General features: G+C 34.1%; 1 protein-coding gene across 1 annotated transcript in view; it reads left to right on the forward strand.

Moving 5' to 3' along the window:
- The window catches only part of LOC133635021 (SH2 domain-containing adapter protein D-like), a 110,479-nt gene that overhangs the window by 72,526 nt on the left and 11,601 nt on the right, over nt 1–26,352 (forward strand). The window contains 3 exon segments of the mRNA XM_062027721.1: nt 11,132–11,149; nt 21,706–21,776; nt 21,778–21,863. Of these exon segments, the coding sequence (XP_061883705.1) occupies nt 11,132–11,149; nt 21,706–21,776; nt 21,778–21,863 (175 nt within the window).

Here is a 26,352-nt window from a genome sequence, read left to right on the forward strand (position 1 = left end):
AAGTGCACTTTTAAGTTCATTGGGAGTTTTACACAAAGTAAAGGTTCATTTAAGCGTGTTACCTTGACAGATGGTGTGTGTGTGTGTGTGTGTGTGTGTGTGTGTGTGTGTGTGTGTGTGTGTGCGTGTGTGTGTGTGTGTGTGTGTGTGTGTGTGTGTGTGTGTGTGTGTGTGTGTGTGTGTGCGCGCCCTTTTTTTCTGCGAGGCTGTTCATGGACACAAACATGCAGTCAGAGGGAAAAAAAAAAAAAAGTAAATGGAGGAAAATGAGATTTGTGAAGGGCCCGTGGGCCACCAAAGCAGCCTCTTCATCAATTTAGCGGCTCCTCACAAGGACTTCTCTTTGTCACACGTCCTCTCTCTCTCTCTCTCTCTCTCTCGCCACCTTTATTCCTCCCCGGCTGTGGCTCCAGCCTGGCGTTAATGAAAAGGCATCTCCTCGCTGATTCCACACTAGGAAAAGGAGCAGGAGGAACACGAATAGAAGATGAGATAATGTTCCTCTTCTGCAGGGGTCACCAACCTTTTTGAAAGCAAGAGCTACTTCTTGGGTAGTGATTAATGCGAAGGGCTACCAGTTTGATACACAATTAAATAAATTGCCGAAAATAGCCAATTTGCTCAATTTACCTTTAACTCTATGTTATTATTAATAATTAATGATATTCACACTTAATTGAACGGTTTAAAAGAGGAGAAAACACGAAAAAAATTACAATTACATTTTGAAACACAGTTTATCTTCAATTTTGACTCTTTAAAATTCAAAATTCAACCGAAAAAAAGAAGAGAAAAACTAGCTAATTCAAATCTTTTTGAAAAAATAAAAAAAATAATTTATGGAACATCATTAGTAATTTTTCCTGATTAAGATTAATTTTAGAATTTTGATGACATGTTTTAAATAGGTTAAAATCCAATCTGCACTTTGTTAGAATATATAACAAATTGGACCAAGCTATATTTCTAACAAAGACAAATCATTATTTCTTCTAGATTTTCCAGAACAAAAATTTTAAAAGAAATTCAAAAGACTTTGAAATAAGATTTAAATTTGATTCTACAGATTTTCTAGATTTGCCAGAATAATTTTTTGGAATTTTAATCATAATAAGTTTGAAGAAATATTTCACAAATATTCTTTGTCGAAAAAACAGAAGCTAAAATGAAGAATTAAATTAAAATGTATTTATTATTCTTTACAGTAAAAAAAATAAATGTACTTGAACATTGATTTAAATTGTCAGGAAAGAAGAGGAAGGAATTTAAAAGGTAAAAAGGTATATGTGTTTAAAAATCCTAAAATCATTTTTAAGGTTGTATTTTTCCTCTAAAATTGTCTTTCTGAAAGTTATAAGAGGCAAAGTACAAAAAATAATGAATTTATTTAAACAAGTGAAGACCAAATCTTTAAAATATTTTCTTGGATTTTCAAATTTTATTTGAGTTTTGTCTCTCTTAGAATTAAAAATGTCGGGCAAAGCGAGACCAGCTTGCTAGTAAATAAATACAATTTAAAAAATAGAGGCAGCTCACTGGTAAGTGCTGCTATTTGAGCTATTTTTAGAACAGGCCAGCGGGCTACTCATCTGGTCCTTACGGGCTACCTGGTGCCCGCGGGCACCACGTTGGTGACCCCTGGTCTTCTGAATGTCATGCAGGAATATATTCATGCCTGGAAACTAGTGAGAAGTGGGAATGGTCTTCTGGTGCCTGCATTAGGTGTTAATGATCTTTATAGGGGGCAGGGGTGTGTGTGTGTGTGGGGGGGGGGGGGGGGGGGGGTGCCCAGCAGAGGGTCTTTACGAGAGGGGGAAAAAAACAGATGTCATCATTAACAGACCAAATGATGTCATCATTAACGGACCAAAAGAGTCCATCTGTCTACTCCTCCTCTCTTTTCAGGGCACACAAAGCAGCAGGTGTGCTTGGAAAGTTACCTGTCGCTTTATAGAAAGGTAACTTGATAGAGTAGGGGGTGTCCAGAAAAGTCATAAAAATAATAGAAATAAGTCATGTATAATTTTTTTTAAATATTTGAATCTGGGGTGTCCAAACTTGGGCCCGCGGGCTAAGTGCGGCCCGCCAAACGTCTTCAATTTGGCCTGCGAAAAGGCTGAAGTGTCTTGCTCAAGGACACAACAGACCTGATGAGGTTGGTAGAAGGTGGGAATCGAACCAGGAACCCTCAGGTTGCGGGCACTGCCACTCTCCCAGCGGGCAAGATTCCTCGTTAGGGCCTTGCATGGCAGCTCCCGCCATCAGTGTGTGAATGTGTGTGTGAATGTGTGTGTGAATGTGGAAATAGTGTCAACGCGCTTTGAGTACCTTGAAGGTAGAAAAGCGCTATACAAGTATAACCCATTTACCATTTAAAGTTAAAGTTAAAGTCAAAGTACCAATGATTGTCACACACACACTAGATGTGGTGAAATTTGTCCTCTGCATTTGACCCATCCCCTTGTTCACCCCCTGGGAGGTGAGGGGAGCAGTGGGCAGCAGCGGTGCCGCGCCCGGGAATCATTTTTGGTGATTTAACCCCCAATTCCAACCCTTGATGCTGAGTGCCAAGCAGGAAGGTAGTGGGTCCCATTTTTATAGTCTTTGGTATGACTTGGCCGGGGTTTGAACTCACAACCTACCCATCTCAGGGCGGACACTCTAACCACTAGGCCACTGAGTAGAGTAAGTTTTTAGTAGGCGGCCATATTGTCGCCATCAAGTGGACAATGTGATTAATTCCAGTCAATGACAATTTTTTTGAAGAAAAAAAATATTGTCGCCATCAAGTGGACAATGTGATTAATTCCAGTCAATGACAATTACTTATATAACCCAGTGCAAACAACCTTCCCTAGTCATAGTGTAAAAAAACCCATTTTTTTAAACCCAATGCGGCCCCCAAGTCAAAATGTTTGGACAACATAAAGTCAATTTGTCGATATACAGGTTTTTTTGGTTGGTTGTTTTTTTTTTATGCCTTTTGTCAAAACCCTGTTTTTTTTATGGCAAAAACACAAAACATGCAATAATTTCCCCCCCAAAAATGTCCAAGTCCAAGATAGGCTCCACACTTTTTCTCGTTACATTTCACCCGTTTAGTCCTGTATTTTTGCAAATAGCCCCCAGGCCACACTTTAGACATCCCTGTTTATTGAGGCTCTTGTTGACAAATTGCTCCTGTTTGGTTAATTAGGAGATGATGGTATCGACAAGGCTGTCTCCTTTGTCTGGGGGGGGGGGGGGGGGGGCGTACGAAGCCCAGCACTCAAGTCAAGTCAACGGCAGCCAGATGTTCCCCGTCAGTCAACGATGTTTATGTGTCAACGACTGGGTGTCTTTATTTTCTTTACTCAATGGTCTATACCAGGGGTCACCAACGCGGTGCCCGCGGGCACCAGGTAGCCCGTAAGGACCAGATGAGTAGCCCGCTGGCCTGTTCTAAAAATAGCTCAAATAGCAGCACTTACCAGTGAGCTGCTTCTATTTTTTAAATTGTATTTATTTACTAGCAAGCTGGTCTCGCTTTGCTTGACATTTTTAATTCTAAGAGAGACAAAACTCAAATAGAATTTGAAAATCCAAGAAAATATTTTAAAGACTTGGTCTTCCATCCATCCATCCATTTTCTACCGCTTGTCCCGTTCTTCACTTGTTTAAATAAATTCATTAATTTTTTTACTTTGCTTCTTATAACTTTCAGAAAGACAATTTTAGATAAAAAATACAACCTTAAAAATGATTTTAGGATTTTTAAACACATATACCTTTTTACCTTTTAAATTCCTTCCTCTTCTTTCCTGACAATTTAAATCAATGTTCAAGTAAATTTATTTGTTTTATTGTAAAGAATAATAAATACATTTTAATTTAATTCTTCATTTTAGCTTCTGTTTTTTCGACGAAGAATATTTGTGAAATATTTCTTCAAACTTATTATGATTAAAATTCAAAAAAAATATTCTGGCAAATCTAGAAAATCTGTAGAATCAAATTTAAATCTTATTTCAAAGTCTTTTGAATTTCTTTTCAAATTGTTGTTCTGGAAAATCTAGAAGAAATAATGATTTGTCTTTGTTAGAAATATAGCTTGGTCCAATTTGTTATATATTCTAACAAAGTGTAGATTGGATTTTAACCTATTCAAAACATGTCATCAAAATTCTAAAATTAATCTTAATCAGGAAAAATTACTAATGATGTTCCATAAATTATTTTTTAAAATTTTTTCAAAAAGATTCGAATTAGCTAGTTTTTCTCTTCTTTTTTTCGGTTTAATTTTGAATTTTAAAGAGTCGAAATTGAAGACAAACTATGTTTCAAAATTTAATTGTCATTTTTTTCGTGTTTTCTCCTCTTTTAAACCATTCAATTAAGTGTAAATATCATTAATTATTAATAATAACATAGAGTTAAAGGTAAATTGAGCAAATTGGCTATTTCTGGCAATTTATTTAAGTGTGTATCAAACTGGTAGCCCTTCGCATTAATCACTACCCAAGAAGTAGCTCTTGCTTTCAAAAAGGTTGGTGACCCCTGGTCTACACACTCTAGAGCTGCTTTGGCACGCTTCGCTCAGACCTCAGAGCAGGCCAGGCCAGGCTTTAATCCTGACTTGGGTGGTGGTGCGTCCCGCTCCAGATGGGGCCATTGTACCGCACCAGGCATCAATAATTCACAGAGCGCCAGAGAAAGTGGCGAAGTGTGTCTGCCCGCTCAATAATTAACCAGGGAGTGGAGAGAGAGAGCGTGTTTGCACAGCCAGGTCTCTTATTTAAATGTCCTTTGAAGCAGCAAGCCTGGAGGGAGGCTGCTTTTTTTTGGCCTGGATTTGTTAGCTCATTAAAGACGTCTCTTTTCCTTTTGTAATCTTTTTAGCCTAAGTGTCGCGCATAAATACCAAATGGCATAATGTACGCTTTTGTCAGACCTTGTAGAGCACAGATTATTGCCGGCCACGGTGGATAATGAGCTATTTTCAGCCTGTAAACCCTCCTCTAGGTAGCGAGGACAGAACCGGGGGCCTTTTTTTCCAACCCCTCACTTACTCCATGAAGCCTCATTTTGTTCTTGATGCTGCCATGGCCACACCATTTTTCAAGGTGGATACCATCTGTCAGATAACTGTAATTATTGCCGCCTCTCAATGATCTTGTGATGAATTATTGTGTCCAGGTGAGCGTCTGTTAGTGCCAAGTAAAAAGCACCTCTGTGAGGGTAAACATTAGGTGTGCTCAAAAACATCGGTTGTTTTGTAAAGCTGGGAGGGTTGCTCTATTTATCTGGAGTAGGGATGTCCGATAATGGCTTTTTGCCGATATCCGATATTCCGATAATGTCCAACTCTTTAATTACCGATACCGATATCAACCGATATATACAGTCGTGGAATTAACACATTATTATGTCTAATTTGGACAACCAGGTATGGTGAAGATAAGGTACTTTTTAAAAAAAATTAGTAAAATAAGATAAATAAATTAAAAGCATTTTCTTGAATAAAAAAGAAAGTACAACAATATAAAAACAGTTACATAGAAACTAGTAATGAATGAAAATGAGTAAAATGAAGTGTTAAAGGTTAGTACTATTAGTGGAGCAGCAGCACGCACAATCATGTGTGCTTACGGACTGTATCCCTTGCAGACTGTATTGATATATATTGATATATAATGTAGGAAGCAGAATATTAATAACAGAAAGAAACAACCCTTTTGTGTGTGGGGGAGGGAGGTTTTTTGGGTTGGTGCACTAATTGTAAGTGTATCTTGTGTTTTTTATGTTGATTTAATTAAAAAACAAACAAACAAAAAAAATAAAAAATAAACGATACCGATAATAAAAACAACGATACCGATAATTTCAGATATTACATTTTAACGCATCGGACATCTCTAATCTGGAGTATTTGAACTGTTGGGATGTGGGGCCTAACGTATGTCTGATCAACAGAAAGACAGACTATTATCCGGATCAGCCCCAAAATGTATTAAAAGTTAAAGTAGCAATGATAGTCACACACACACGAGGTGTGGCGAAATTATCCTCTGCATTTGACCCATCACCCTTGATCACCTCCTGGGAAGGGTGAGGGGAGCAGTGAGCAGCAGCGGTGGCCACGCCCGGGAATCATTTTTGGTGATTCAACCCCCAATTCCAAGCCTTGATGCTGAGTGCCAAGCGGGGAGGTAATGGCTCCCATTTGTATAGTCTTTGGTATGACTCGGCCGGGGTTTGAACTCACAACCTACCCATCTCAGGGCGGACACTCTAACCCAGGGGTGGGCAATTAATTTTTACCGGGGGCCGCATGAGCAACCCGAGCACTGCTGGAGGGCCACATCGACAATATTTCAATTAAATTTTGCTCAATATTATTTTTGATACATACCGTAAGATAAATAATAATAATAATAATAATAATAATAATAATTAATAATAATAGTAATACTTCAACATAGTGTGTGTAACAGCATTCCATGACTAATATAAATAAATTAACATGAATAATAAATGACAGTAAAATAAGCACACGTATGACTGAGGAGTCATAGTGTAACTTTGTGTGGTGTTTGAGTTGTCCGACTTTTTGTGTGGCCATAAACGCACCAGTGGTTTAGTGCTATGCGTGTTGGTGACAGATGACAAGTTGGTTTGTACGGCAGAAAATGACTAGTTTTTCCAGATAGAAGTGTGAAAACTCATGTTTTTGGTGTGGTTATGGCCCAATATAAACAGTTTTGCTCAATAAAGTGATGGATATAATTCCTGTCCTCGAAGCATCTCGATAGACGTTACAATAATTGAACGGTGTTGTCACTGTCACTCAGAGTTACATTGCAAATTACATAGAATAAATATGTTTATTTTGTTTAGAACTCAGATGGGATTTGATTTGGTGCGCGGCATATATTTGCTGTGCGCAGCGGACGCTTGAGCAGTGCGCAATTGCGCAGGCACGCACCTTAGAGGGAACGTTGCTTGGCAGTCCATGTCTTGTTGAAAACACGCCATTCCTCAACAACTTTTCTCTTTTTAGCGTCTCGGGTGTAAAGCGTGCATCACTTGTCGCTGCATGTGCACCTTCACTCGCAGGTTACACACGGACACACGCCCATAAATAACACTTTTCAAAATAAAAGCAGCACAGTTGTATTGCGCGCACGACATAGATGTTTTTTCAACTTTATTTTGTGATTGCAGCTGTTCACATTCACTCACAATCACGCACACGCATACGTCCACACGGAAGTAATACAAATAACGGTTTTCAAAACAAAAGCAGCACCGTTGTATTGCACACTCGACATAGATACTTTTTAAAATGTATTTTGTAATTTATAATTGGCCTCACGCGGGCCGGACAGGGACGCAGAATGCCCAGGTCTGCTCTAACCACTAGGCCACTGATAAGGCTGTTGGGATCGAGATGTGTTGGGGGGATGGGGGGGTTGTATTTAAAAAAAAAAAATTTTTTTAATTGTTGTTTTTTTTTTCCATAAAGAAATACAATCATGTGTGCTTACGGACTGTATACCTGCAGACTGTATTGATCTATATTGATATATAATGTATATATTGTGTTTTTTATGTTGATTTAATTTTAAAAAAATATATATATATATATTTTTTTTTAATTTCTTGTGCGGCCCGGTACCAATCGGTCCGCGGACCGGTGGTTGGGGACCACTGGTCTACATAACATGTAATGGGGGTTCTTTGCTCAAAATGTTGCATACATGATGTTTTACTCATCATCTTCAAGTCACTTTCTGACAGTCTCTTCAGGATGCGCCGTTTTGTGGGTGCTCTTATTTATGTGCCTCCACTTGGACAGCGTCTTCTTTGTTGTAGCGGTGTAGCGTGCAAGGACGGGAGTGGAAGAAGTGTCAAAAGATGGAGCTAACTGTTTTAATGACATTCACACTTTACTTCAGTCAATAACGGAGCAGCATCTCCTCATCCGTGGCTCACTAGTGCAACAACAACACCCGAAATGTGTCCCGTGAAAAACCGTCCCACCGGAACTCTCTAATAACTAAAGTTCCTTGGGTGAATAATGTAAAGTCACTACACCGGTATGTTTTAGTGCTTTCATGGCGAGTTTACTGACAGATATAAGTAAGAACTTTACACTACTTTATATTAGAAATGGCAACAGTGGAGGATGAATGTCCCATAACAAGAAGATAGAGAAAAAGAATATTATCAACTATGATGACAGCACGGACTACAAAGGCGGACTCGTGCAAATGTTCAGGACTTATGCAGATCCCAAATACAGATCAGAAGGTACCAGAAGGTACAAAAAGTTGCTTTTGCATAATATTGCGAAACAAAACGCCAGATAATATGTCTTATATTATACACACACCATAATAATACTCCTATGATGAAGCAGAGTACAATCCATCAAGCGGTGTGGCTTCATAGCTTACCAAAGTCGTACTAAAACATTTTGATAGATTTTGGAGCGCCGTGTGTAACGTTCTATATTTTCAACAAAACATATACAATGTTGGTGTTGTTTACTTGAGTCATATTGCCATCATAGTGCAGTCTACACATATCTCTTATTTTTGACTGCCATCTACTGGCCACACTTATCATTACACCATGTACCAAATAAAATTGCATCGAGGTCGGTAGGCAAAACCAGAATAATTCCGTACATTAGAATAAGGCACACTGTCGAGTTTTGAGGGAAAAAAAGGATTTGAAGTAGAGAGGCCGATATTATCGGCCGATAAATGCTTTAAAATGCAATATCGGAAAATATCGGTATCGGTTTTTTTATTATCGGTATCGCTTTTTTTTTTTTTTTTTAATTAAATCAACATAAAAAACACAAGATACACTTACAATTAGTGCATCAACCCAAAAAACCTCCCTCCCCCCATTTACACTCATTCACACAAAAGGGTTGTTTCTTTCTGTTATTAATATTCTGCTTCCTACATTATATATCAATATATATCAATACAGTCTGCAAGGGATACAGTTATTAATATTAACAATATATCAATATATATCAATGCAGTCTGCAAGGGATACAGTTATTAATATTAACAATATATCAATATATATCAATACAGTCTGCAAGGGATACAGTCCGTAAGCACACATGATTGTGCGTGCTGCTGCTCCACTAATAGTACTAACCTTTAACACTTCATTTTACTCATTTTCTGTAATTACTAGTTTCTATGTAACTGTTTTTATATTGTTTTACTTTCTTTTTTATTCAACAATTTTTTAAAAATTTATTTATTCATTTATCTTATTTTATTTTATTATTTTTTTAAAAAAGGACCTTATCTTCACCATACCTGGTTGTCCAAATTAGGCTTAATAATGTGTTAATTCCACGACTGTATATATCGGTATCGGTTGATATCGGTATCGGTAATTAAAGAGTTGGACAATATCGGGATATCGGATATCGGCAAAAAGCCATTATCGGACATCCCTAATTTTAAGTGTGCCTTATAGTCCATAAAATACGGTACATATCCTCCTTAACATCACAATAATTTAGGTACATATAACAGGACTGTACTGATATTTTAAACCCCTGAATGTGATCCTTTAATGTGTGCTATTTAACTATTAGATCAGTATGGAGGACACTTTGCTTCATAAATAATATTTTGTTGTTAATTTTCCTGTGCATTAATACATTTTAGTTCCTCGGACTTCACATGACACTGATTTGGTGCAATTGCCCAGAAGAGTACAAATAATATAGCCACTCATAAAAGTACCTGTTGTGCAGAAAGGTGTGTTTATAAATAGAATAGAAAGTACTTTATTGATCCCTGGGGGAAATTCAGCACCACAGTTCACTCCCAATAAAGCAACTTTCTGCAGTACATTGCCAAAGTTCTTGGTGCTTCACCCTCATGTCATGATGGTAACTTCCCCCCCCCACCTCCTCTCATTAAAATCTTGCACCCAGTTTGAGTCTCACCTCATAATCATCGCTGCCTCGCTCCCAGATCTGCTTTTTGTTTAAGCCATCTGTGCTTTTCTCACTCCCGTCTCCCATTTGTCACACCTATCACCCCGTCTTCCTCTATTGGAGATGTGGTAGTTGTCCACGCTGCCATGGTCTGCCCTCTGCTAAGGACCAAGGTGACCTCTCGCCCTGAACACCAACCCCCCCCCCTGTTGGTCCTTGCATATGTTCTATCACCCCTGCTCAACCTCAAACATCTGAAGTCTCTGACCCGAGCCAACATGTCTACCACCTGCTGTCATTGCAGCAAGCAGCACAGTCCTCTCACCATGCTGGTTAAGAACCTCAAACCCTGGATTCTGTACATGTTTCAATGAGCACCTTTTATTCCACCGTAGTCTCCATCGCTTTACAAAAGCAAGGGTCTATAACAGAGCTGGAAAAGGCATGTGATTGTGCAATGCATTGTGGGGCCGCGGCAGCCATTTTTGTTGTCCAAGGCTTTTGTTGACATGGCTGTAATGTGAGAGAGAGAGAGAGAGACAAACTGGATTAAAACGGATCGTACCAAATAGAAAAATCAAGGGAGTCTACCGAGACAAACCTTGGAAAAATAACCAAAGTTGGTGGGACTTCTCCATATGAGCAAGATAGACATGATATGACGGAAAACGGAGCAGCGCATCAGGCCGGATGCCTGCCCCCTTCCCACCTGTTGCAAGTCTTATGGTTTCTGTGTCAACATGTGAATATGTGCTTATCGGCTATCAAGTTTGTTTTCTCGGCCCCAGTCTGTGCCCCCTATACCATAGGAGTCCAGTCTGAGGTGAACTGATTTTCAGGGTAAAAAATGCTTTTCGAGGTAAAAACTGATTTTCAAGGTAAAAGTTGACTTTGAAGGCAAAAACTGATTTTCAAGATAAAAACTGATTTTCAAGGTAAAAGTTGATTTTCAAGGCAAAAACTGATTTTCAAGGTAAAAACTGATTTTCAAGGCAAAAACTGATTTTCAAGGTAAAAACTGATTTTCAAGGTAAAAGTTGATTTTCAAGGTAACATTTGATTTTCAAGGCAAAAACAGATTTTCAAGGTAAAAACTGATTTTCAAGGCAAAAACTGATTTTCAAGGTAAAAGTTGATTTTCAAGGTAAAAACTGATTTTCAAGGTAAAAGTTGATTTTCAAGGTAAAAGTTGATTTTCAAGGCAAAAACTGATTTTCAAGGTAAAAGTTGATTTTCAAGGCAAAAACTGATTTTCAAGGCAAAAACTGATTTTCAAGGTAAAAGTTGATTTTCAAGGTAAAAACTGATTTTCAAGGCAAAAACTGATTTTCAAGGTAAAAACTGATTTTCAAGGTAAAAGTTGATTTTCAAGGTAAAAGTTGATTTTCAAGGCAAAAACTGATTGGATGGAAGTTGATTTTCAAGGCAAAAACAGATTTTCAAGGTAAAAGTTGATTTTCAAGTTAAAAACTGATTTTCAAGTTAAAAACGGATTTTCAAGTTAAAAACAGATTTTCAAGGCAAAAACTGATTTTCAAGGTAAAAGTTGATTTTCAAGGCAAAAACTGATTTTCAAGGTAAAAACTGATTTTCAAGGCAAAAAGTGATTTTCAAGGTAAAAACTGATTTTCAAGGTAAAAGTTGATTTTCAAGGTAAAAGTTGATTTTCAAGGCAAAAACTGATTGGATGGAAGTTGATTTTCAAGGCAAAAACAGATTTTCAAGGTAAAAGTTGATTTTCAAGTTAAAAACTGATTTTCAAGGTAAAAACTGATTTTCAAGTTAAAAACTGATTTTCAAGTTAAAAACAGATTTTCAAGGCAAAAACTGATTTTCAAGGTAAAAGTTGATTTTCAAGGCAAAAACTGATTTTCAAGGCAAAAACTGATTTTCAAGGTAAAAACTGATTTTCAAGGCAAAAACTGATTTTCAAGGTAAAAACTGATTTTCAAGTTAAAAACTGATTTTCAAGTTAAAAACAGATTTTCAAGGCAAAAACTGATTTTCAAGGTAAACGTTGATTTTCAAGGCAAAAACTGATTTTCAAGGTAAAAACTGATTTTCAAGGCAAAAAGTGATTTTCAAGGTAAAAACTGATTTTCAAGTTAAAAAGTGATTTTCAAGGCAAAACTGATGTTCAAGGTAAAAACTGATGTTCAAGGTAAAAACTGATTTTCAAGGTAAAAGTTGATTTTCAAGGCAAAAACTGATTGGATGGAAGTTGATTTTCAAGGCAAAAACAGATTTTCAAGGTAAAAGTTGATTTTCAAGTTAAAAACTGATTTTCAAGGTAAAAACAGATTTTCAAGTTAAAAACTGATTTTCAAGTTAAAAACAGATTTTCAAGGCAAAAACTGATTTTCAAGGTAAAAGTTGATTTTCAAGGCAAAAACTGATTTTCAAGGTAAAAACTGATTTTCAAGGCAAAAAGTGATTTTCAAGGTAAAAACTGATTTTCAAGGTAAAAGTTGATTTTCAAGGTAAAAGTTGATTTTTAAGGCAAAAACTGATTGGATGGAAGTTGATTTTCAAGGCAAAAACAGATTTTCAAGGTAAAAGTTGATTTTCAAGTTAAAAACTGATTTACAAGGTAAAAACAGATTTTCAAGGCAAAAACTGATTTTCAAGGTAAAAGTTGATTTTCAAGGCAAAAACTGATTTTCAAGGTAAAAACTGATTTTCAAGGCAAAAACTGATTTTCAAGGTAAAAACTGATTTTCAAGGTAAAAGTTGATTTTCAAGGTAACATTTGATTTTCAAGGCAAAAACAGATTTTCAAGGTAAAAACTGATTTTCAAGGCAAAAACTGATTTTCAAGGTAAAAGTTGATTTTCAAGGTAAAAACTGATTTTCAAGGTAAAAGTTGATTTTCAAGGTAAAAGTTGATTTTCAAGGTAAAAGTTGATTTTCAAGGCAAAAACTGATTTTCAAGGTAAAAGTTGATTTTCAAGGCAAAAACTGATTTTCAAGGCAAAAACTGATTTTCAAGGTAAAAGTTGATTTTCAAGGTAAAAACTGATTTTCAAGGCAAAAACTGATTTTCAAGGTAAAAACTGATTTTCAAGGTAAAAGTTGATTTTCAAGGTAAAAGTTGATTTTCAAGGCAAAAACTGATTGGATGGAAGTTGATTTTCAAGGCAAAAACAGATTTTCAAGGTAAAAGTTGATTTTCAAGTTAAAAACTGATTTTCAAGTTAAAAACGGATTTTCAAGTTAAAAACAGATTTTCAAGGCAAAAACTGATTTTCAAGGTAAAAGTTGATTTTCAAGGCAAAAACTGATTTTCAAGGTAAAAACTGATTTACAAGGTAAAAACAGATTTTCAAGGCAAAAACTGATTTTCAAGGTAAAAGTTGATTTTCAAGGCAAAAACTGATTTTCAAGGTAAAAACTGATTTTCAAGGCAAAAACTGATTTTCAAGGTAAAAACTGATTTTCAAGGTAAAAGTTGATTTTCAAGGTAACATTTGATTTTCAAGGCAAAAACAGATTTTCAAGGTAAAAACTGATTTTCAAGGCAAAAACTGATTTTCAAGGTAAAAGTTGATTTTCAAGGTAAAAACTGATTTTCAAGGTAAAAGTTGATTTTCAAGGTAAAAGTTGATTTTCAAGGCAAAAACTGATTTTCAAGGTAAAAGTTGATTTTCAAGGCAAAAACTGATTTTCAAGGCAAAAACTGATTTTCAAGGTAAAAGTTGATTTTCAAGGTAAAAACTGATTTTCAAGGCAAAAACTGATTTTCAAGGTAAAAACTGATTTTCAAGGTAAAAGTTGATTTTCAAGGTAAAAGTTGATTTTCAAGGCAAAAACTGATTGGATGGAAGTTGATTTTCAAGGCAAAAACAGATTTTCAAGGTAAAAGTTGATTTTCAAGTTAAAAACTGATTTTCAAGTTAAAAACGGATTTTCAAGTTAAAAACAGATTTTCAAGGCAAAAACTGATTTTCAAGGTAAAAGTTGATTTTCAAGGCAAAAACTGATTTTCAAGGTAAAAACTGATTTTCAAGGCAAAAAGTGATTTTCAAGGTAAAAACTGATTTTCAAGGTAAAAGTTGATTTTCAAGGTAAAAGTTGATTTTCAAGGCAAAAACTGATTGGATGGAAGTTGATTTTCAAGGCAAAAACAGATTTTCAAGGTAAAAGTTGATTTTCAAGTTAAAAACTGATTTTCAAGGTAAAAACTGATTTTCAAGTTAAAAACTGATTTTCAAGTTAAAAACAGATTTTCAAGGCAAAAACTGATTTTCAAGGTAAAAGTTGATTTTCAAGGCAAAAACTGATTTTCAAGGCAAAAACTGATTTTCAAGGTAAAAACTGATTTTCAAGGCAAAAACTGATTTTCAAGGTAAAAACTGATTTTCAAGTTAAAAACTGATTTTCAAGTTAAAAACAGATTTTCAAGGCAAAAACTGATTTTCAAGGTAAACGTTGATTTTCAAGGCAAAAACTGATTTTCAAGGTAAAAACTGATTTTCAAGTTAAAAAGTGATTTTCAAGGCAAAACTGATGTTCAAGGTAAAAACTGATGTTCAAGGTAAAAACTGATTTTCAAGGTAAAAGTTGATTTTCAAGGCAAAAACTGATTGGATGGAAGTTGATTTTCAAGGCAAAAACAGATTTTCAAGGTAAAAGTTGATTTTCAAGTTAAAAACTGATTTTCAAGGTAAAAACAGATTTTTAAGTTAAAAACTGATTTTCAAGTTAAAAACAGATTTTCAAGGCAAAAACTGATTTTCAAGGTAAAAGTTGATTTTCAAGGCAAAAACTGATTTTCAAGGTAAAAACTGATTTTCAAGGCAAAAAGTGATTTTCAAGGTAAAAACTGATTTTCAAGGTAAAAGTTGATTTTCAAGGTAAAAGTTGATTTTTAAGGCAAAAACTGATTGGATGGAAGTTGATTTTCAAGGCAAAAACAGATTTTCAAGGTAAAAGTTGATTTTCAAGTTAAAAACTGATTTACAAGGTAAAAACAGATTTTCAAGGCAAAAACTGATTTTCAAGGTAAAAGTTGATTTTCAAGGCAAAAACTGATTTTCAAGGTAAAAACTGATTTTCAAGGCAAAAACTGATTTTCAAGGTAAAAACTGATTTTCAAGGTAAAAGTTGATTTTCAAGGTAACATTTGATTTTCAAGGCAAAAACAGATTTTCAAGGTAAAAACTGATTTTCAAAGCAAAAACTGATTTTCAAGGTAAAAGTTGATTTTCAAGGTAAAAACTGATTTTCAAGGTAAAAGTTGATTTTCAAGGTAAAAGTTGATTTTCAAGGTAAAAGTTGATTTTCAAGGCAAAAACTGATTTTCAAGGTAAAAGTTGATTTTCAAGGCAAAAACTGATTTTCAAGGCAAAAACTGATTTTCAAGGTAAAAGTTGATTTTCAAGGTAAAAACTGATTTTCAAGGCAAAAACTGATTTTCAAGGTAAAAACTGATTTTCAAGGTAAAAGTTGATTTTCAAGGTAAAAGTTGATTTTCAAGGCAAAAACTGATTGGATGGAAGTTGATTTTCAAGGCAAAAACAGATTTTCAAGGTAAAAGTTGATTTTCAAGTTAAAAACTGATTTTCAAGTTAAAAACGGATTTTCAAGTTAAAAACAGATTTTCAAGGCAAAAACTGATTTTCAAGGTAAAAGTTGATTTTCAAGGCAAAAACTGATTTTCAAGGTAAAAACTGATTTACAAGGTAAAAACAGATTTTCAAGGCAAAAACTGATTTTCAAGGTAAAAGTTGATTTTCAAGGCAAAAACTGATTTTCAAGGTAAAAACTGATTTTCAAGGCAAAAACTGATTTTCAAGATAAAAACTGATTTTCAAGGTAAAAGTTGATTTTCAAGGTAACATTTGATTTTCAAGGCAAAAACAGATTTTCAAGGTAAAAACTGATTTTCAAGGCAAAAACTGATTTTCAAGGTAAAAGTTGATTTTCAAGGTAAAAACTGATTTTCAAGGTAAAAGTTGATTTTCAAGGTAAAAGTTGATTTTCAAGGCAAAAACTGATTTTCAAGGTAAAAGTTGATTTTCAAGGCAAAAACTGATTTTCAAGGCAAAAACTGATTTTCAAGGTAAAAGTTGATTTTCAAGGTAAAAACTGATTTTCAAGGCAAAAACTGATTTTCAAGGTAAAAACTGATTTTCAAGGTAAAAGTTGATTTTCAAGGTAAAAGTTGATTTTCAAGGCAAAAACTGATTGGATGGAAGTTGATTTTCAAGGCAAAAACAGATTTTCAAGGTAAAAGTTGATTTTCAAGTTAAAAACTGATTTTCAAGTTAAAAACGGATTTTCAAGTTAAAAACAGATTTTCAAGGCAAAAACTGATTTTCAAGGTAAAAGTTGATTTTCAAGGCAAAAACTGATTTTCAAGGTAAAAACTGATTTTCAAGGCAAAAAGTGATTTTCAAGGTAAAAACTGATTTTCAAGGTAAAAGTTGATTTTTAAGGCAAAAACTGATTGGATGGAAGTTGATTTTCAAGGCAAAAACAGATTTTCAAGGTAAAAGTTGATTTTCAAGTTAAAAACTGATTTACAAGGTAAAAACAGATTTTCAAGGCAAAAACTGATTTTCAAGGTAAAAGTTGATTTTCAAGGCAAAAACTGATTTTCAAGGTAAAAACTGATTTTCAAGGCAAAAACTGATTTTCAAGGTAAAAACTGATTTTCAAGGTAAAAGTTGATTTTCAAGGTAACATTTGATTTTCAAGGCAAAAACAGATTTTCAAGGTAAAAACTGATTTTCAAGGCAAAAACTGATTTTCAAGGTAAAAGTTGATTTTCAAGGTAAAAACTGATTTTCAAGGTAAAAGTTGATTTTCAAGGTAAAAGTTGATTTTCAAGGTAAAAGTTGATTTTCAAGGCAAAAACTGATTTTCAAGGTAAAAGTTGATTTTCAAGGCAAAAACTGATTTTCAAGGCAAAAACTGATTTTCAAGGTAAAAGTTGATTTTCAAGGTAAAAACTGATTTTCAAGGCAAAAACTGATTTTCAAGGTAAAAACTGATTTTCAAGGTAAAAGTTGATTTTCAAGGTAAAAGTTGATTTTCAAGGCAAAAACTGATTGGATGGAAGTTGATTTTCAAGGCAAAAACAGATTTTCAAGGTAAAAGTTGATTTTCAAGTTAAAAACTGATTTTCAAGTTAAAAACGGATTTTCAAGTTAAAAACAGATTTTCAAGGCAAAAACTGATTTTCAAGGTAAAAGTTGATTTTCAAGGCAAAAACTGATTTTCAAGGTAAAAACTGATTTACAAGGTAAAAACAGATTTTCAAGGCAAAAACTGATTTTCAAGGTAAAAGTTGATTTTCAAGGCAAAAACTGATTTTCAAGGTAAAAACTGATTTTCAAGGCAAAAACTGATTTTCAAGATAAAAACTGATTTTCAAGGTAAAAGTTGATTTTCAAGGTAACATTTGATTTTCAAGGCAAAAACAGATTTTCAAGGTAAAAACTGATTTTCAAGGCAAAAACTGATTTTCAAGGTAAAAGTTGATTTTCAAGGTAAAAACTGATTTTCAAGGTAAAAGTTGATTTTCAAGGTAAAAGTTGATTTTCAAGGTAAAAGTTGATTTTCAAGGCAAAAACTGATTTTCAAGGTAAAAGTTGATTTTCAAGGCAAAAACTGATTTTCAAGGCAAAAACTGATTTTCAAGGTAAAAGTTGATTTTCAAGGTAAAAACTGATTTTCAAGGCAAAAACTGATTTTCAAGGTAAAAACTGATTTTCAAGGTAAAAGTTGATTTTCAAGGTAAAAGTTGATTTTCAAGGCAAAAACTGATTGGATGGAAGTTGATTTTCAAGGCAAAAACAGATTTTCAAGGTAAAAGTTGATTTTCAAGTTAAAAACTGATTTTCAAGTTAAAAACGGATTTTCAAGTTAAAAACAGATTTTCAAGGCAAAAACTGATTTTCAAGGTAAAAGTTGATTTTCAAGGCAAAAACTGATTTTCAAGGTAAAAACTGATTTTCAAGGCAAAAAGTGATTTTCAAGGTAAAAACTGATTTTCAAGGTAAAAGTTGATTTTCAAGGTAAAAGTTGATTTTCAAGGCAAAAACTGATTGGATGGAAGTTGATTTTCAAGGCAAAAACAGATTTTCAAGGTAAAAGTTGATTTTCAAGTTAAAAACTGATTTTCAAGGTAAAAACTGATTTTCAAGTTAAAAACTGATTTTCAAGTTAAAAACAGATTTTCAAGGCAAAAACTGATTTTCAAGGTAAAAGTTGATTTTCAAGGCAAAAACTGATTTTGAAGGTAAAAACTGATTTTCAAGGCAAAAACTGATTTTCAAGGTAAAAACTGATTTTCAAGTTAAAAACTGATTTTCAAGTTAAAAACAGATTTTCAAGGCAAAAACTGATTTTCAAGGTAAACGTTGATTTTCAAGGCAAAAACTGATTTTCAAGGTAAAAACTGATTTTCAAGTTAAAAAGTGATTTTCAAGGCAAAACTGATGTTCAAGGTAAAAACTGATGTTCAAGGTAAAAACTGATTTTCAAGGTAAAAGTTGATTTTCAAGGCAAAAACTGATTGGATGGAAGTTGATTTTCAAGGCAAAAACAGATTTTCAAGGTAAAAGTTGATTTTCAAGTTAAAAACTGATTTTCAAGGTAAAAACAGATTTTCAAGTTAAAAACTGATTTTCAAGTTAAAAACGGATTTTCAAGTTAAAAACAGATTTTCAAGGCAAAAACTGATTTTCAAGGTAAAAGTTGATTTTCAAGGCAAAAACAGATTTTCAAGTTAAAAACTGATTTTCAAGTTAAAAACGGATTTTCAAGTTAAAAACAGATTTTCAAGGCAAAAACTGATTTTCAAGGTAAAAGTTGATTTTCAAGGCAAAAACTGATTTTCAAGGTATAAACTGATTTTCAAGGCAAAAAGTGATTTTCAAGGTAAAAACTGATTTTCAAGGTAAAAGTTGATTTTCAAGGTAAAAGTTGATTTTCAAGGCAAAAACTGATTGGATGGAAGTTGATTTTCAAGGCAAAAACTGATTTTCAAGGTAAAAGTTGATTTTCAAGTTAAAAACTGATTTTCAAGGTAAAAACTGATTTTCAAGTTAAAAACTGATTTTCAAGTTAAAAACAGATTTTCAAGGCAAAAACTGATTTTCAAGGTAAAAGTTGATTTTCAAGGCAAAAACTGATTTTCAAGTTAAAAACTGATTTTCAAGTTAAAAACAGATTTTCAAGGCAAAAACTGATTTTCAAGGTAAACGTTGATTTTCAAGGCAAAAACTGATTTTCAAGGTTAAAAACTGATTTTCAAGTTAAAAAGTGATTTTCAAGGCAAAACTGATGTTCAAGGGTAAAAACTGATGTTCAAGGTAAAAACTGATTTTCAAGGTAAAAGTTGATTTTCAAGGCAAAAACTGATTGGATGGAAGTTGATTTTCAAGGCAAAAAACAGATGTTCAAGGTAAAAAGTTGATTTTCAAGTTAAAAACTGATTTTCAAGGTAAAAACAGATTTTCAAGTTAAAAACTGATTTTCAAGTTAAAAACAGATTTTCAAGGCAAAAAACTGATTTTCAAGGTAAAAGTTGATTTTCAAGGCAAAAACTGATTTTCAAGGTAAAAACTGATTTTCAAGGCAAAAACTGATTTTCAAGGTAAAAACTGATTTTCAAGGTAAAAGTTGGTTTTCAAGGTAAAAGTTGATTTTCAAGGCAAAAACTGATTGGATGGAAGTTGATTTTCAAGGCAAAAAACAGATTTTCAAGGTAAAAGTTGATTTTCAAGTTAAAAACTGATTTACAAGGTAAAAACAGATTTTCAAGGCAAAAACTGATTTTCAAGGTAAAAGTTGATTTTCAAGGCAAAAACTGATTTTCAAGGTAAAAACTGATTTTCAAGGCAAAAAGTGATTTTCAAGGTAAAAACTGATTTTCAAGTTAAAAACTGATTTTCAAGTTAAAAACAGATTTTCAAGTTAAAAACAGATTTTCAAGGCAAAAACTGATTTTCAAGTTAAAAAGTGATTTTCAAGGCAAAACTGATGTTCAAGGTAAAAACTGATGTTCAAGGTAAAAACTGATTTTAAAGTTAAAAACTGATTTTTAAGGCAAAAACAGATTTTCAAGGTAAAAGTTGATTTCAAGGCAAAAACAGATTTTCAAGTTAAAAACTGATTTTCAAGGTAAAAACTGATGTTCAAGGTAAAAACTGATTTTTAAGTAAAAGTTGATTTTCAAGGCAAAAACTGATTTAATGGAAGTTGATTTTCAAGGCAAAAACTGATTTTCACTCATCCTTTACCTCATCCTCCCCCAGCAAGTACCTTTTTCACCACCTTTTACGGAGCGCCGTAAATTCCGTTACCCTGTACAATGTTTGTCTAATCTAGAACGGGTTTGTGGTGAAAATAACATTTTGTTGTACTTGTACCATACCATAACATACCATACCACATTTGAGTAAGCTGCCACACTTGTCGAAGCCAACCTTGTCTATATCAGAGTCCGTTTTTATACTAGTGAAGAACATCAGAATGCAAAGTCTGTTCAGGCTTTGAGATGGAGTGAGGGTGGCTAAGCAGGTTTCTCCAAAATAAACAAGCCTATTATTACTTTTAAATGCTTTGATCACTGCGCTACTTCCGTCTTCTAGCTGTCCATAACTTTTCTACTCGTATGGATTCTTCATTCATCACTCCAAGCAACGTTTGTAAGTTTTACAATATAACTAAAACAATTCTTACTTACTAAACCGCCCCATGTGCGATGTCTGTCGGAGTGTTTTCACGCATATTTGTGCGGGCTATCGTAATGTAATTAAACTAATGTCGTTAGCATTAGCTAATATGCTAACACGTTAGTATTATTAACTTAAAATGGCATTATTTTTGTATTGTTTTAATTTGATAAATTCACCAAAACGTCACCGTGGACTTATTGAGGTCTGTTTAGTTGATTGGAGAGCCAGCTTCCGCAGCTAGTGGGTCCATGACCATGACTTCTGTTTTGTTTGATCAGCCGTTGTACTGCCGTGTTACAGACACAGTATGTAAATAAACATATATTAAATCTTTCTGTGAAAATAACTAATTTTGCAACGTATATATCTGCGGCTTATATAGGGGGGAAAAAAATGTCTTCTAAAATTTATCAGGTGCGGCTTATATACCGGTGCGCTCGATAGTCCAGAAAATATGGTGTACCGTATTTTTCGGACTATAAGTGGCAGTTTTTTTCATAGTTTGGCCGACTTATACTCAGGAGCGACTTATGTGTGAAATGATTAACACATTAGCGTAAAATATCAAATAATATTATTCACGTAAGAGACTAGACGTATAAGATTTCATGGGATTTAGCGACAGATTGTTTTGGTAAACGTATAGCATGTTCTATATGTTATAGTTATTTGAATGACTCTTACCATAATATGTTACGTTAACATAGCAGTTGGTTATTTATGCCTCATATAACGTACACTTATTCAGCCTGTTGTTCACTATTCTTTAGACATTTTAAATTGCCTTTCAAATGTCTATTCTTGCTGTTGGCTTTTATCAAATACATTTCTCCAAAAAATGCGACTTATACTCCAGTGCGACTTAAATATGTTTTTTTCCTTCTTTATTATGCATTTTCGGCCGGTGCGACTTATACTACAGAGCGACTTATACTCCGAAAAATACGGGAGTTGTTTTTTCAATGGACAAATAAGTCTTATCTTGATGATGTTGGTGTAAAGTGTAAATAACGGGTTTTTTTGATGTGTGCCCACAGTGCAGTTTGAACGGGCCAGAGTGGGACCGCTCCTCGTCGCCCACGGAGCGCCTGCGTCCACCGGGGCCCTGGTCCAGCCCGCTGGCGGGCGGAGGGCGTGAAGTTTCGGATGCCCCAGGAGGGCCTCACCATGGTGGGCGAGAGAGTGGACCCCGCCCTGCCCCTGGAGAAGCAAGTGTATGTACAGTACAGTATAGCCGCCATACAAAGGCATAAATCACTTTCAGTGTACAGTAGGAGGTCATAGGTCACATTGATGTTGACTTTTAATTACATTAAAAGGTTTTTATATTCAGTCGTTAATCAACATCCTTGTAGTCATTAATTTAATTACCTTTTCTAATAGAAGGTGAAGGAATAAATACTTTTATAACGCTAGCCATAAACTTGACATTAGGTGAATACTAAATGTGCACGGTGCTATAATGTGGGTGCGTGCGCGCGTTAACATAGAAATCTTTCACAGTTGGGAATTCAATATTTAGTGACGCCCATACAGGGCTGGCTCTAGGCCTTTTGTGGCCCTAAACAGCTAAGATTTGGTTTGTGGCCCCATTTTGGTCTTCAGTATTGCTTGCACAAAGCACGAGAGCACATTAGGGATGGGCGATACCACACTTTTAGGATTCGATACGATACCGATACTTTTTCTTGCATTTTCATCGATACCGATACCGATACCAATAATTTCTTATTGGCAATTTTTTGTAGGTCAAAAATATTATTACTATTGTTATTATTTAAGACAAATCACCACATTTATTATAGTCAATATATAATAAAAGTAAAATTAAAATAAATAACATAAATATGAAAAATAAATTAAATATTATATATAATAATAACTATATATTATATATAATAATAATTAAATATTAGGGCTTTCCAATTAGCAGTCAAATCCCAATTGCAAGAAGCTGCAGTTATTTTTAAAGTTTGTGATATAATTAGCAATTAATGAAATATGAAATAGGCTAATGTTTTCGAAATGTAAGAAATCATGTTACAGATTAAAACCAAAATCACATTCAATCATATATTCAAGATTTTCTTGGTAAAAAATAAAACTGTAATGCAAAGATGAAGAATGTCCAAATTGTATCTCTTTCTTATCTTGTTTTAAAATATACTCAAGCAATTTTCAACTAACAGTTCCCCTGTGTGTAAATTATTTGAATTTAGGATAATCATTTAAACAAAAATATTCAGTAAACATTACTAAAAAAAAACAAAACAATGCCTGTTTTAAGTCAACAATTGGACAACACTGGATATGCCTGGCTGCATCGCTACAGTCGGCTGGCTGTGTGTGTGTGTGTGTGTGTGTGTGTGTGTGTGTGTGTGTGTGTGTGTGTTGCACGTTGACGACGCTCATTGGCTGTCTCCTGTCACGTGACTGGGCCAGCTCTATACTCTGCCAGCTACAGGGCTGTCCCAGCACATAGGAAGTTAAGTAAGTCATCAAAAACATCTGAAAGTGATGCTTGCACCCCCCACACGCCGTTTTTTGGTTTATATCGATACTTTTTTCAGAAAAGTGATGCCAAATGAGTAGCGTGTGAGTATCGATATATCGATACCACAGGATCGATACGCACATCCTAGAGCACATGTGTAAAACTCAAGGCCCGGGGGACAGATTTTATTTGGCCTTCGAAAGCCTGGAAATATGTATCAATAAAGTACTGTAACCTTTCTTACTAAATGTATTCTTTCTTTCTATTTTTCAGAGAAAAAAGTGTAAGTACTCCATGTGCAAATTATATTAACTTAAATATTGTTTAATTATGCAAAAACATATGATCAAACATTCAAACCATTTTTTAAATAGAACTAAATACTAATAATAATGATTTCAAAGCAAGTTATCCATCAAAGTGTGCAATGTAAAAGTAGCAATAGATTTCATGGTCAAATTGTGAAATTTACTGTGGTTTTTACAGCATTTTTCTCTAAATGAAAAAAACAGTACTTTTTTTTTTTTTTACTGTAATAAACGGTGGTGCCGTTTTGGCATTTACAGTAATACACCGAAAAACATACACTTCTTGATTTGCCGTAAAAAACAAAAACTGTCAGCTCAGGTGCCAAAATTTTACTGTAAAATCTCATTTTTTTTATTTACAGTAAAAAAAATTTTTAAACATTTTACAGTAAAATTCTGGCAACTGAACTGCCTTTTTTAAACCATAAAAACAACAGTACTGTTTTTCCATTTATAGTAATATACACTACATTTTGAGGTGAAATTATTGCAACTTACCATATTTCTTTTACATTTTATTTTTAAAAAAATCTACTAATAAAATGCATAAAAAATTGTGTAATAATAGTATTCACTGTTAGAAGAAGCCCTCTGGGGCCCAACATAACTGCGATGTGGCCAGGCCTGGCCCTAACCAATCTGGCGCCCTAGGCAAGATTTTAGGTGCCCCCCCAATCGGCAGTGAAGTGTATATACTCACAAGAAACCGAATAGCTTTGTCTTTGACCTTTTTTTTTACTTAAAGAAAGCAAATTAACATATTATATGAGAATGTTATGTTATGATTATCTTTAACCGAATCACAGCAGTGCTCAAATTAAAAAACAGCATTCCCTCTCATGTGGTATTGCTTAATTAACATTAATGATGTGCACTTTAACAACTAGGCTTACAACTATACCTAATATATAAAGGGGTGGAAAAGTGACTATTACCTGCAGGGCAAGCATTAGCTAACCAGAAGGCAATAACAATGTAAACAAAAAACACCTGCTTAAAAGATCTAATACAAATGTCCCTGAGGAATGTAAGGTGGGAGTACTGTAATTACCTAACGTTACATTATTATTTTCCATAACAATTTAGCCCCCTCCACAATATTAACCCGACGTTAAAACAGAACTAGCTATTTATTGATTAGCAATTGCCGAATCATGTAACATTAGCTTAATGCTAAAAAGCCAGGTTACTATCACATTCTGTAACAGACAAATAATTTCATGTAGGCTAACGTTACCTACCTGCTACCTCTGTCTTTTCTCGTTTCTCCTCCTCTTCTTTTCTATTTTTTTCTTCCCTGGGCACCTGACAGTTTTGGCCGTTTTGACATCTTGTGTTGATTTTTTGATGTGGTAAGAGTCATGATACTGGAAGGGAGGGGGCGCACCGTGCGGGGGGGGGGGGGGGGGGGGTAATGTTGTAACAAATAATATTTCTATTAAATAGGCTTTACTTTGCATTTTAATTAACGTGGGACTATTTTTTGTATTTAGAAATAATAGTACCAACTTTTTTTTCTTTTTTTTTTCTCCAACATTTTTGGCACTGGCGTGGCGCCCCCTGATGGACGGCGCCCTTAGCATTTGCCTATACGGTCTATGCCACGGGCCGGCCCTGGATGTGGCCCTCAGTGAAAACCACTTTGACGCCTCTGTTCTCCAGGTTAGGGCTGACTTTAGCCTAACAAAAAAATGCAGTTGAAGTATGTTTATAATTAGATATTAAAGGTGAACTGCATTATTTTGACTTTTTTTCCTATCATTCACAATCCCTATGTTTTTCTTTTTTTATGCATTCTAACTGGTAAAATACAGCAAGTACGAGGTGGCTAACAATGCAGCAAATAGATGGTCAGTTTAATGCCCTCAGCTAAAAGCAACTGCATGAGAACGTATACTCCAATATCACCATATAGTCATTTTCTATATCGCACAGAGACAACCCCGCGATATATGGAGTATATCGATATAACGCCCAGCCCTAGTTCACATCCTTTGGCAACCCAAAACAACAACTCGGTGGGCCAAATGTGGCCCCCGGACCCCACTGTGGACATAGAGTGTGGATGCCAGGAGCCCATACACCAGGGGTCACCAACCTTTTTGAACCAAGAGCTACTTCTTGGGTAGTGATTAATGCGAAGGGCTACCAGTTGGATACACACTTCAATAAATTGCCAGAAATAGCCAATTTGCTCAATTGACCTTTAACTCTATGTTATTATTAATAATTAATGATATTTACACTTAACAGAACGGTTTAAAAGAGGAGAAAACACGAAAAAAATGACAATTACATTTTGAATCATAGTTTATCTTCAATTTCGACTCTTTAAAATTCCAAATTCAACCGAAAAAAAGAAGAGAAAAACTAGCTAATTCGAATGTTTTTGAAAAAATTAAAAAAAGAATTTATGGAACATCATTAGTAATTTTTCCTGATTAAGATTAATTTTAGAATTTTGATGACATGTTTTAAATAGGTTAAAATCCAATCTACACTTTGTAAGAATATATAACAAATTGGACCAAGCTATATTTCTAACAAAGACAAATCATTATTTCTTCTAGATTTTCCAGAACAAACATTTTAAAAGAAATTCAAAAGATTTTGAAATAAGATTTAAATTTGATTCTACAGATTTTCTAGATTTGCCAGAATATTTTTTTTGAATTTTAATCATAATAAGTTTGAAGAAATATTTCACAAATATTCTTCGTCGAAAAAACAGAAGCTAAAATGAAGAATTGAATTAAAATTTATGTATTATTCTTTACAATAAAAACAATAAATTGACTTGAACAATGATTTAAATTGTCAGGGAAGAAGAGGAAGGAATTTAAAAGGTAAAAAGGCATATGTGTTTAAAAATCCTAAAATCATTTTTAAAGTTGTATTTTT

This window comes from Entelurus aequoreus, linkage group LG19 (genome assembly GCF_033978785.1).
Source record: "Entelurus aequoreus isolate RoL-2023_Sb linkage group LG19, RoL_Eaeq_v1.1, whole genome shotgun sequence".
In the NCBI taxonomy this organism is placed as follows: Eukaryota; Metazoa; Chordata; class Actinopteri; order Syngnathiformes; family Syngnathidae; genus Entelurus; species Entelurus aequoreus.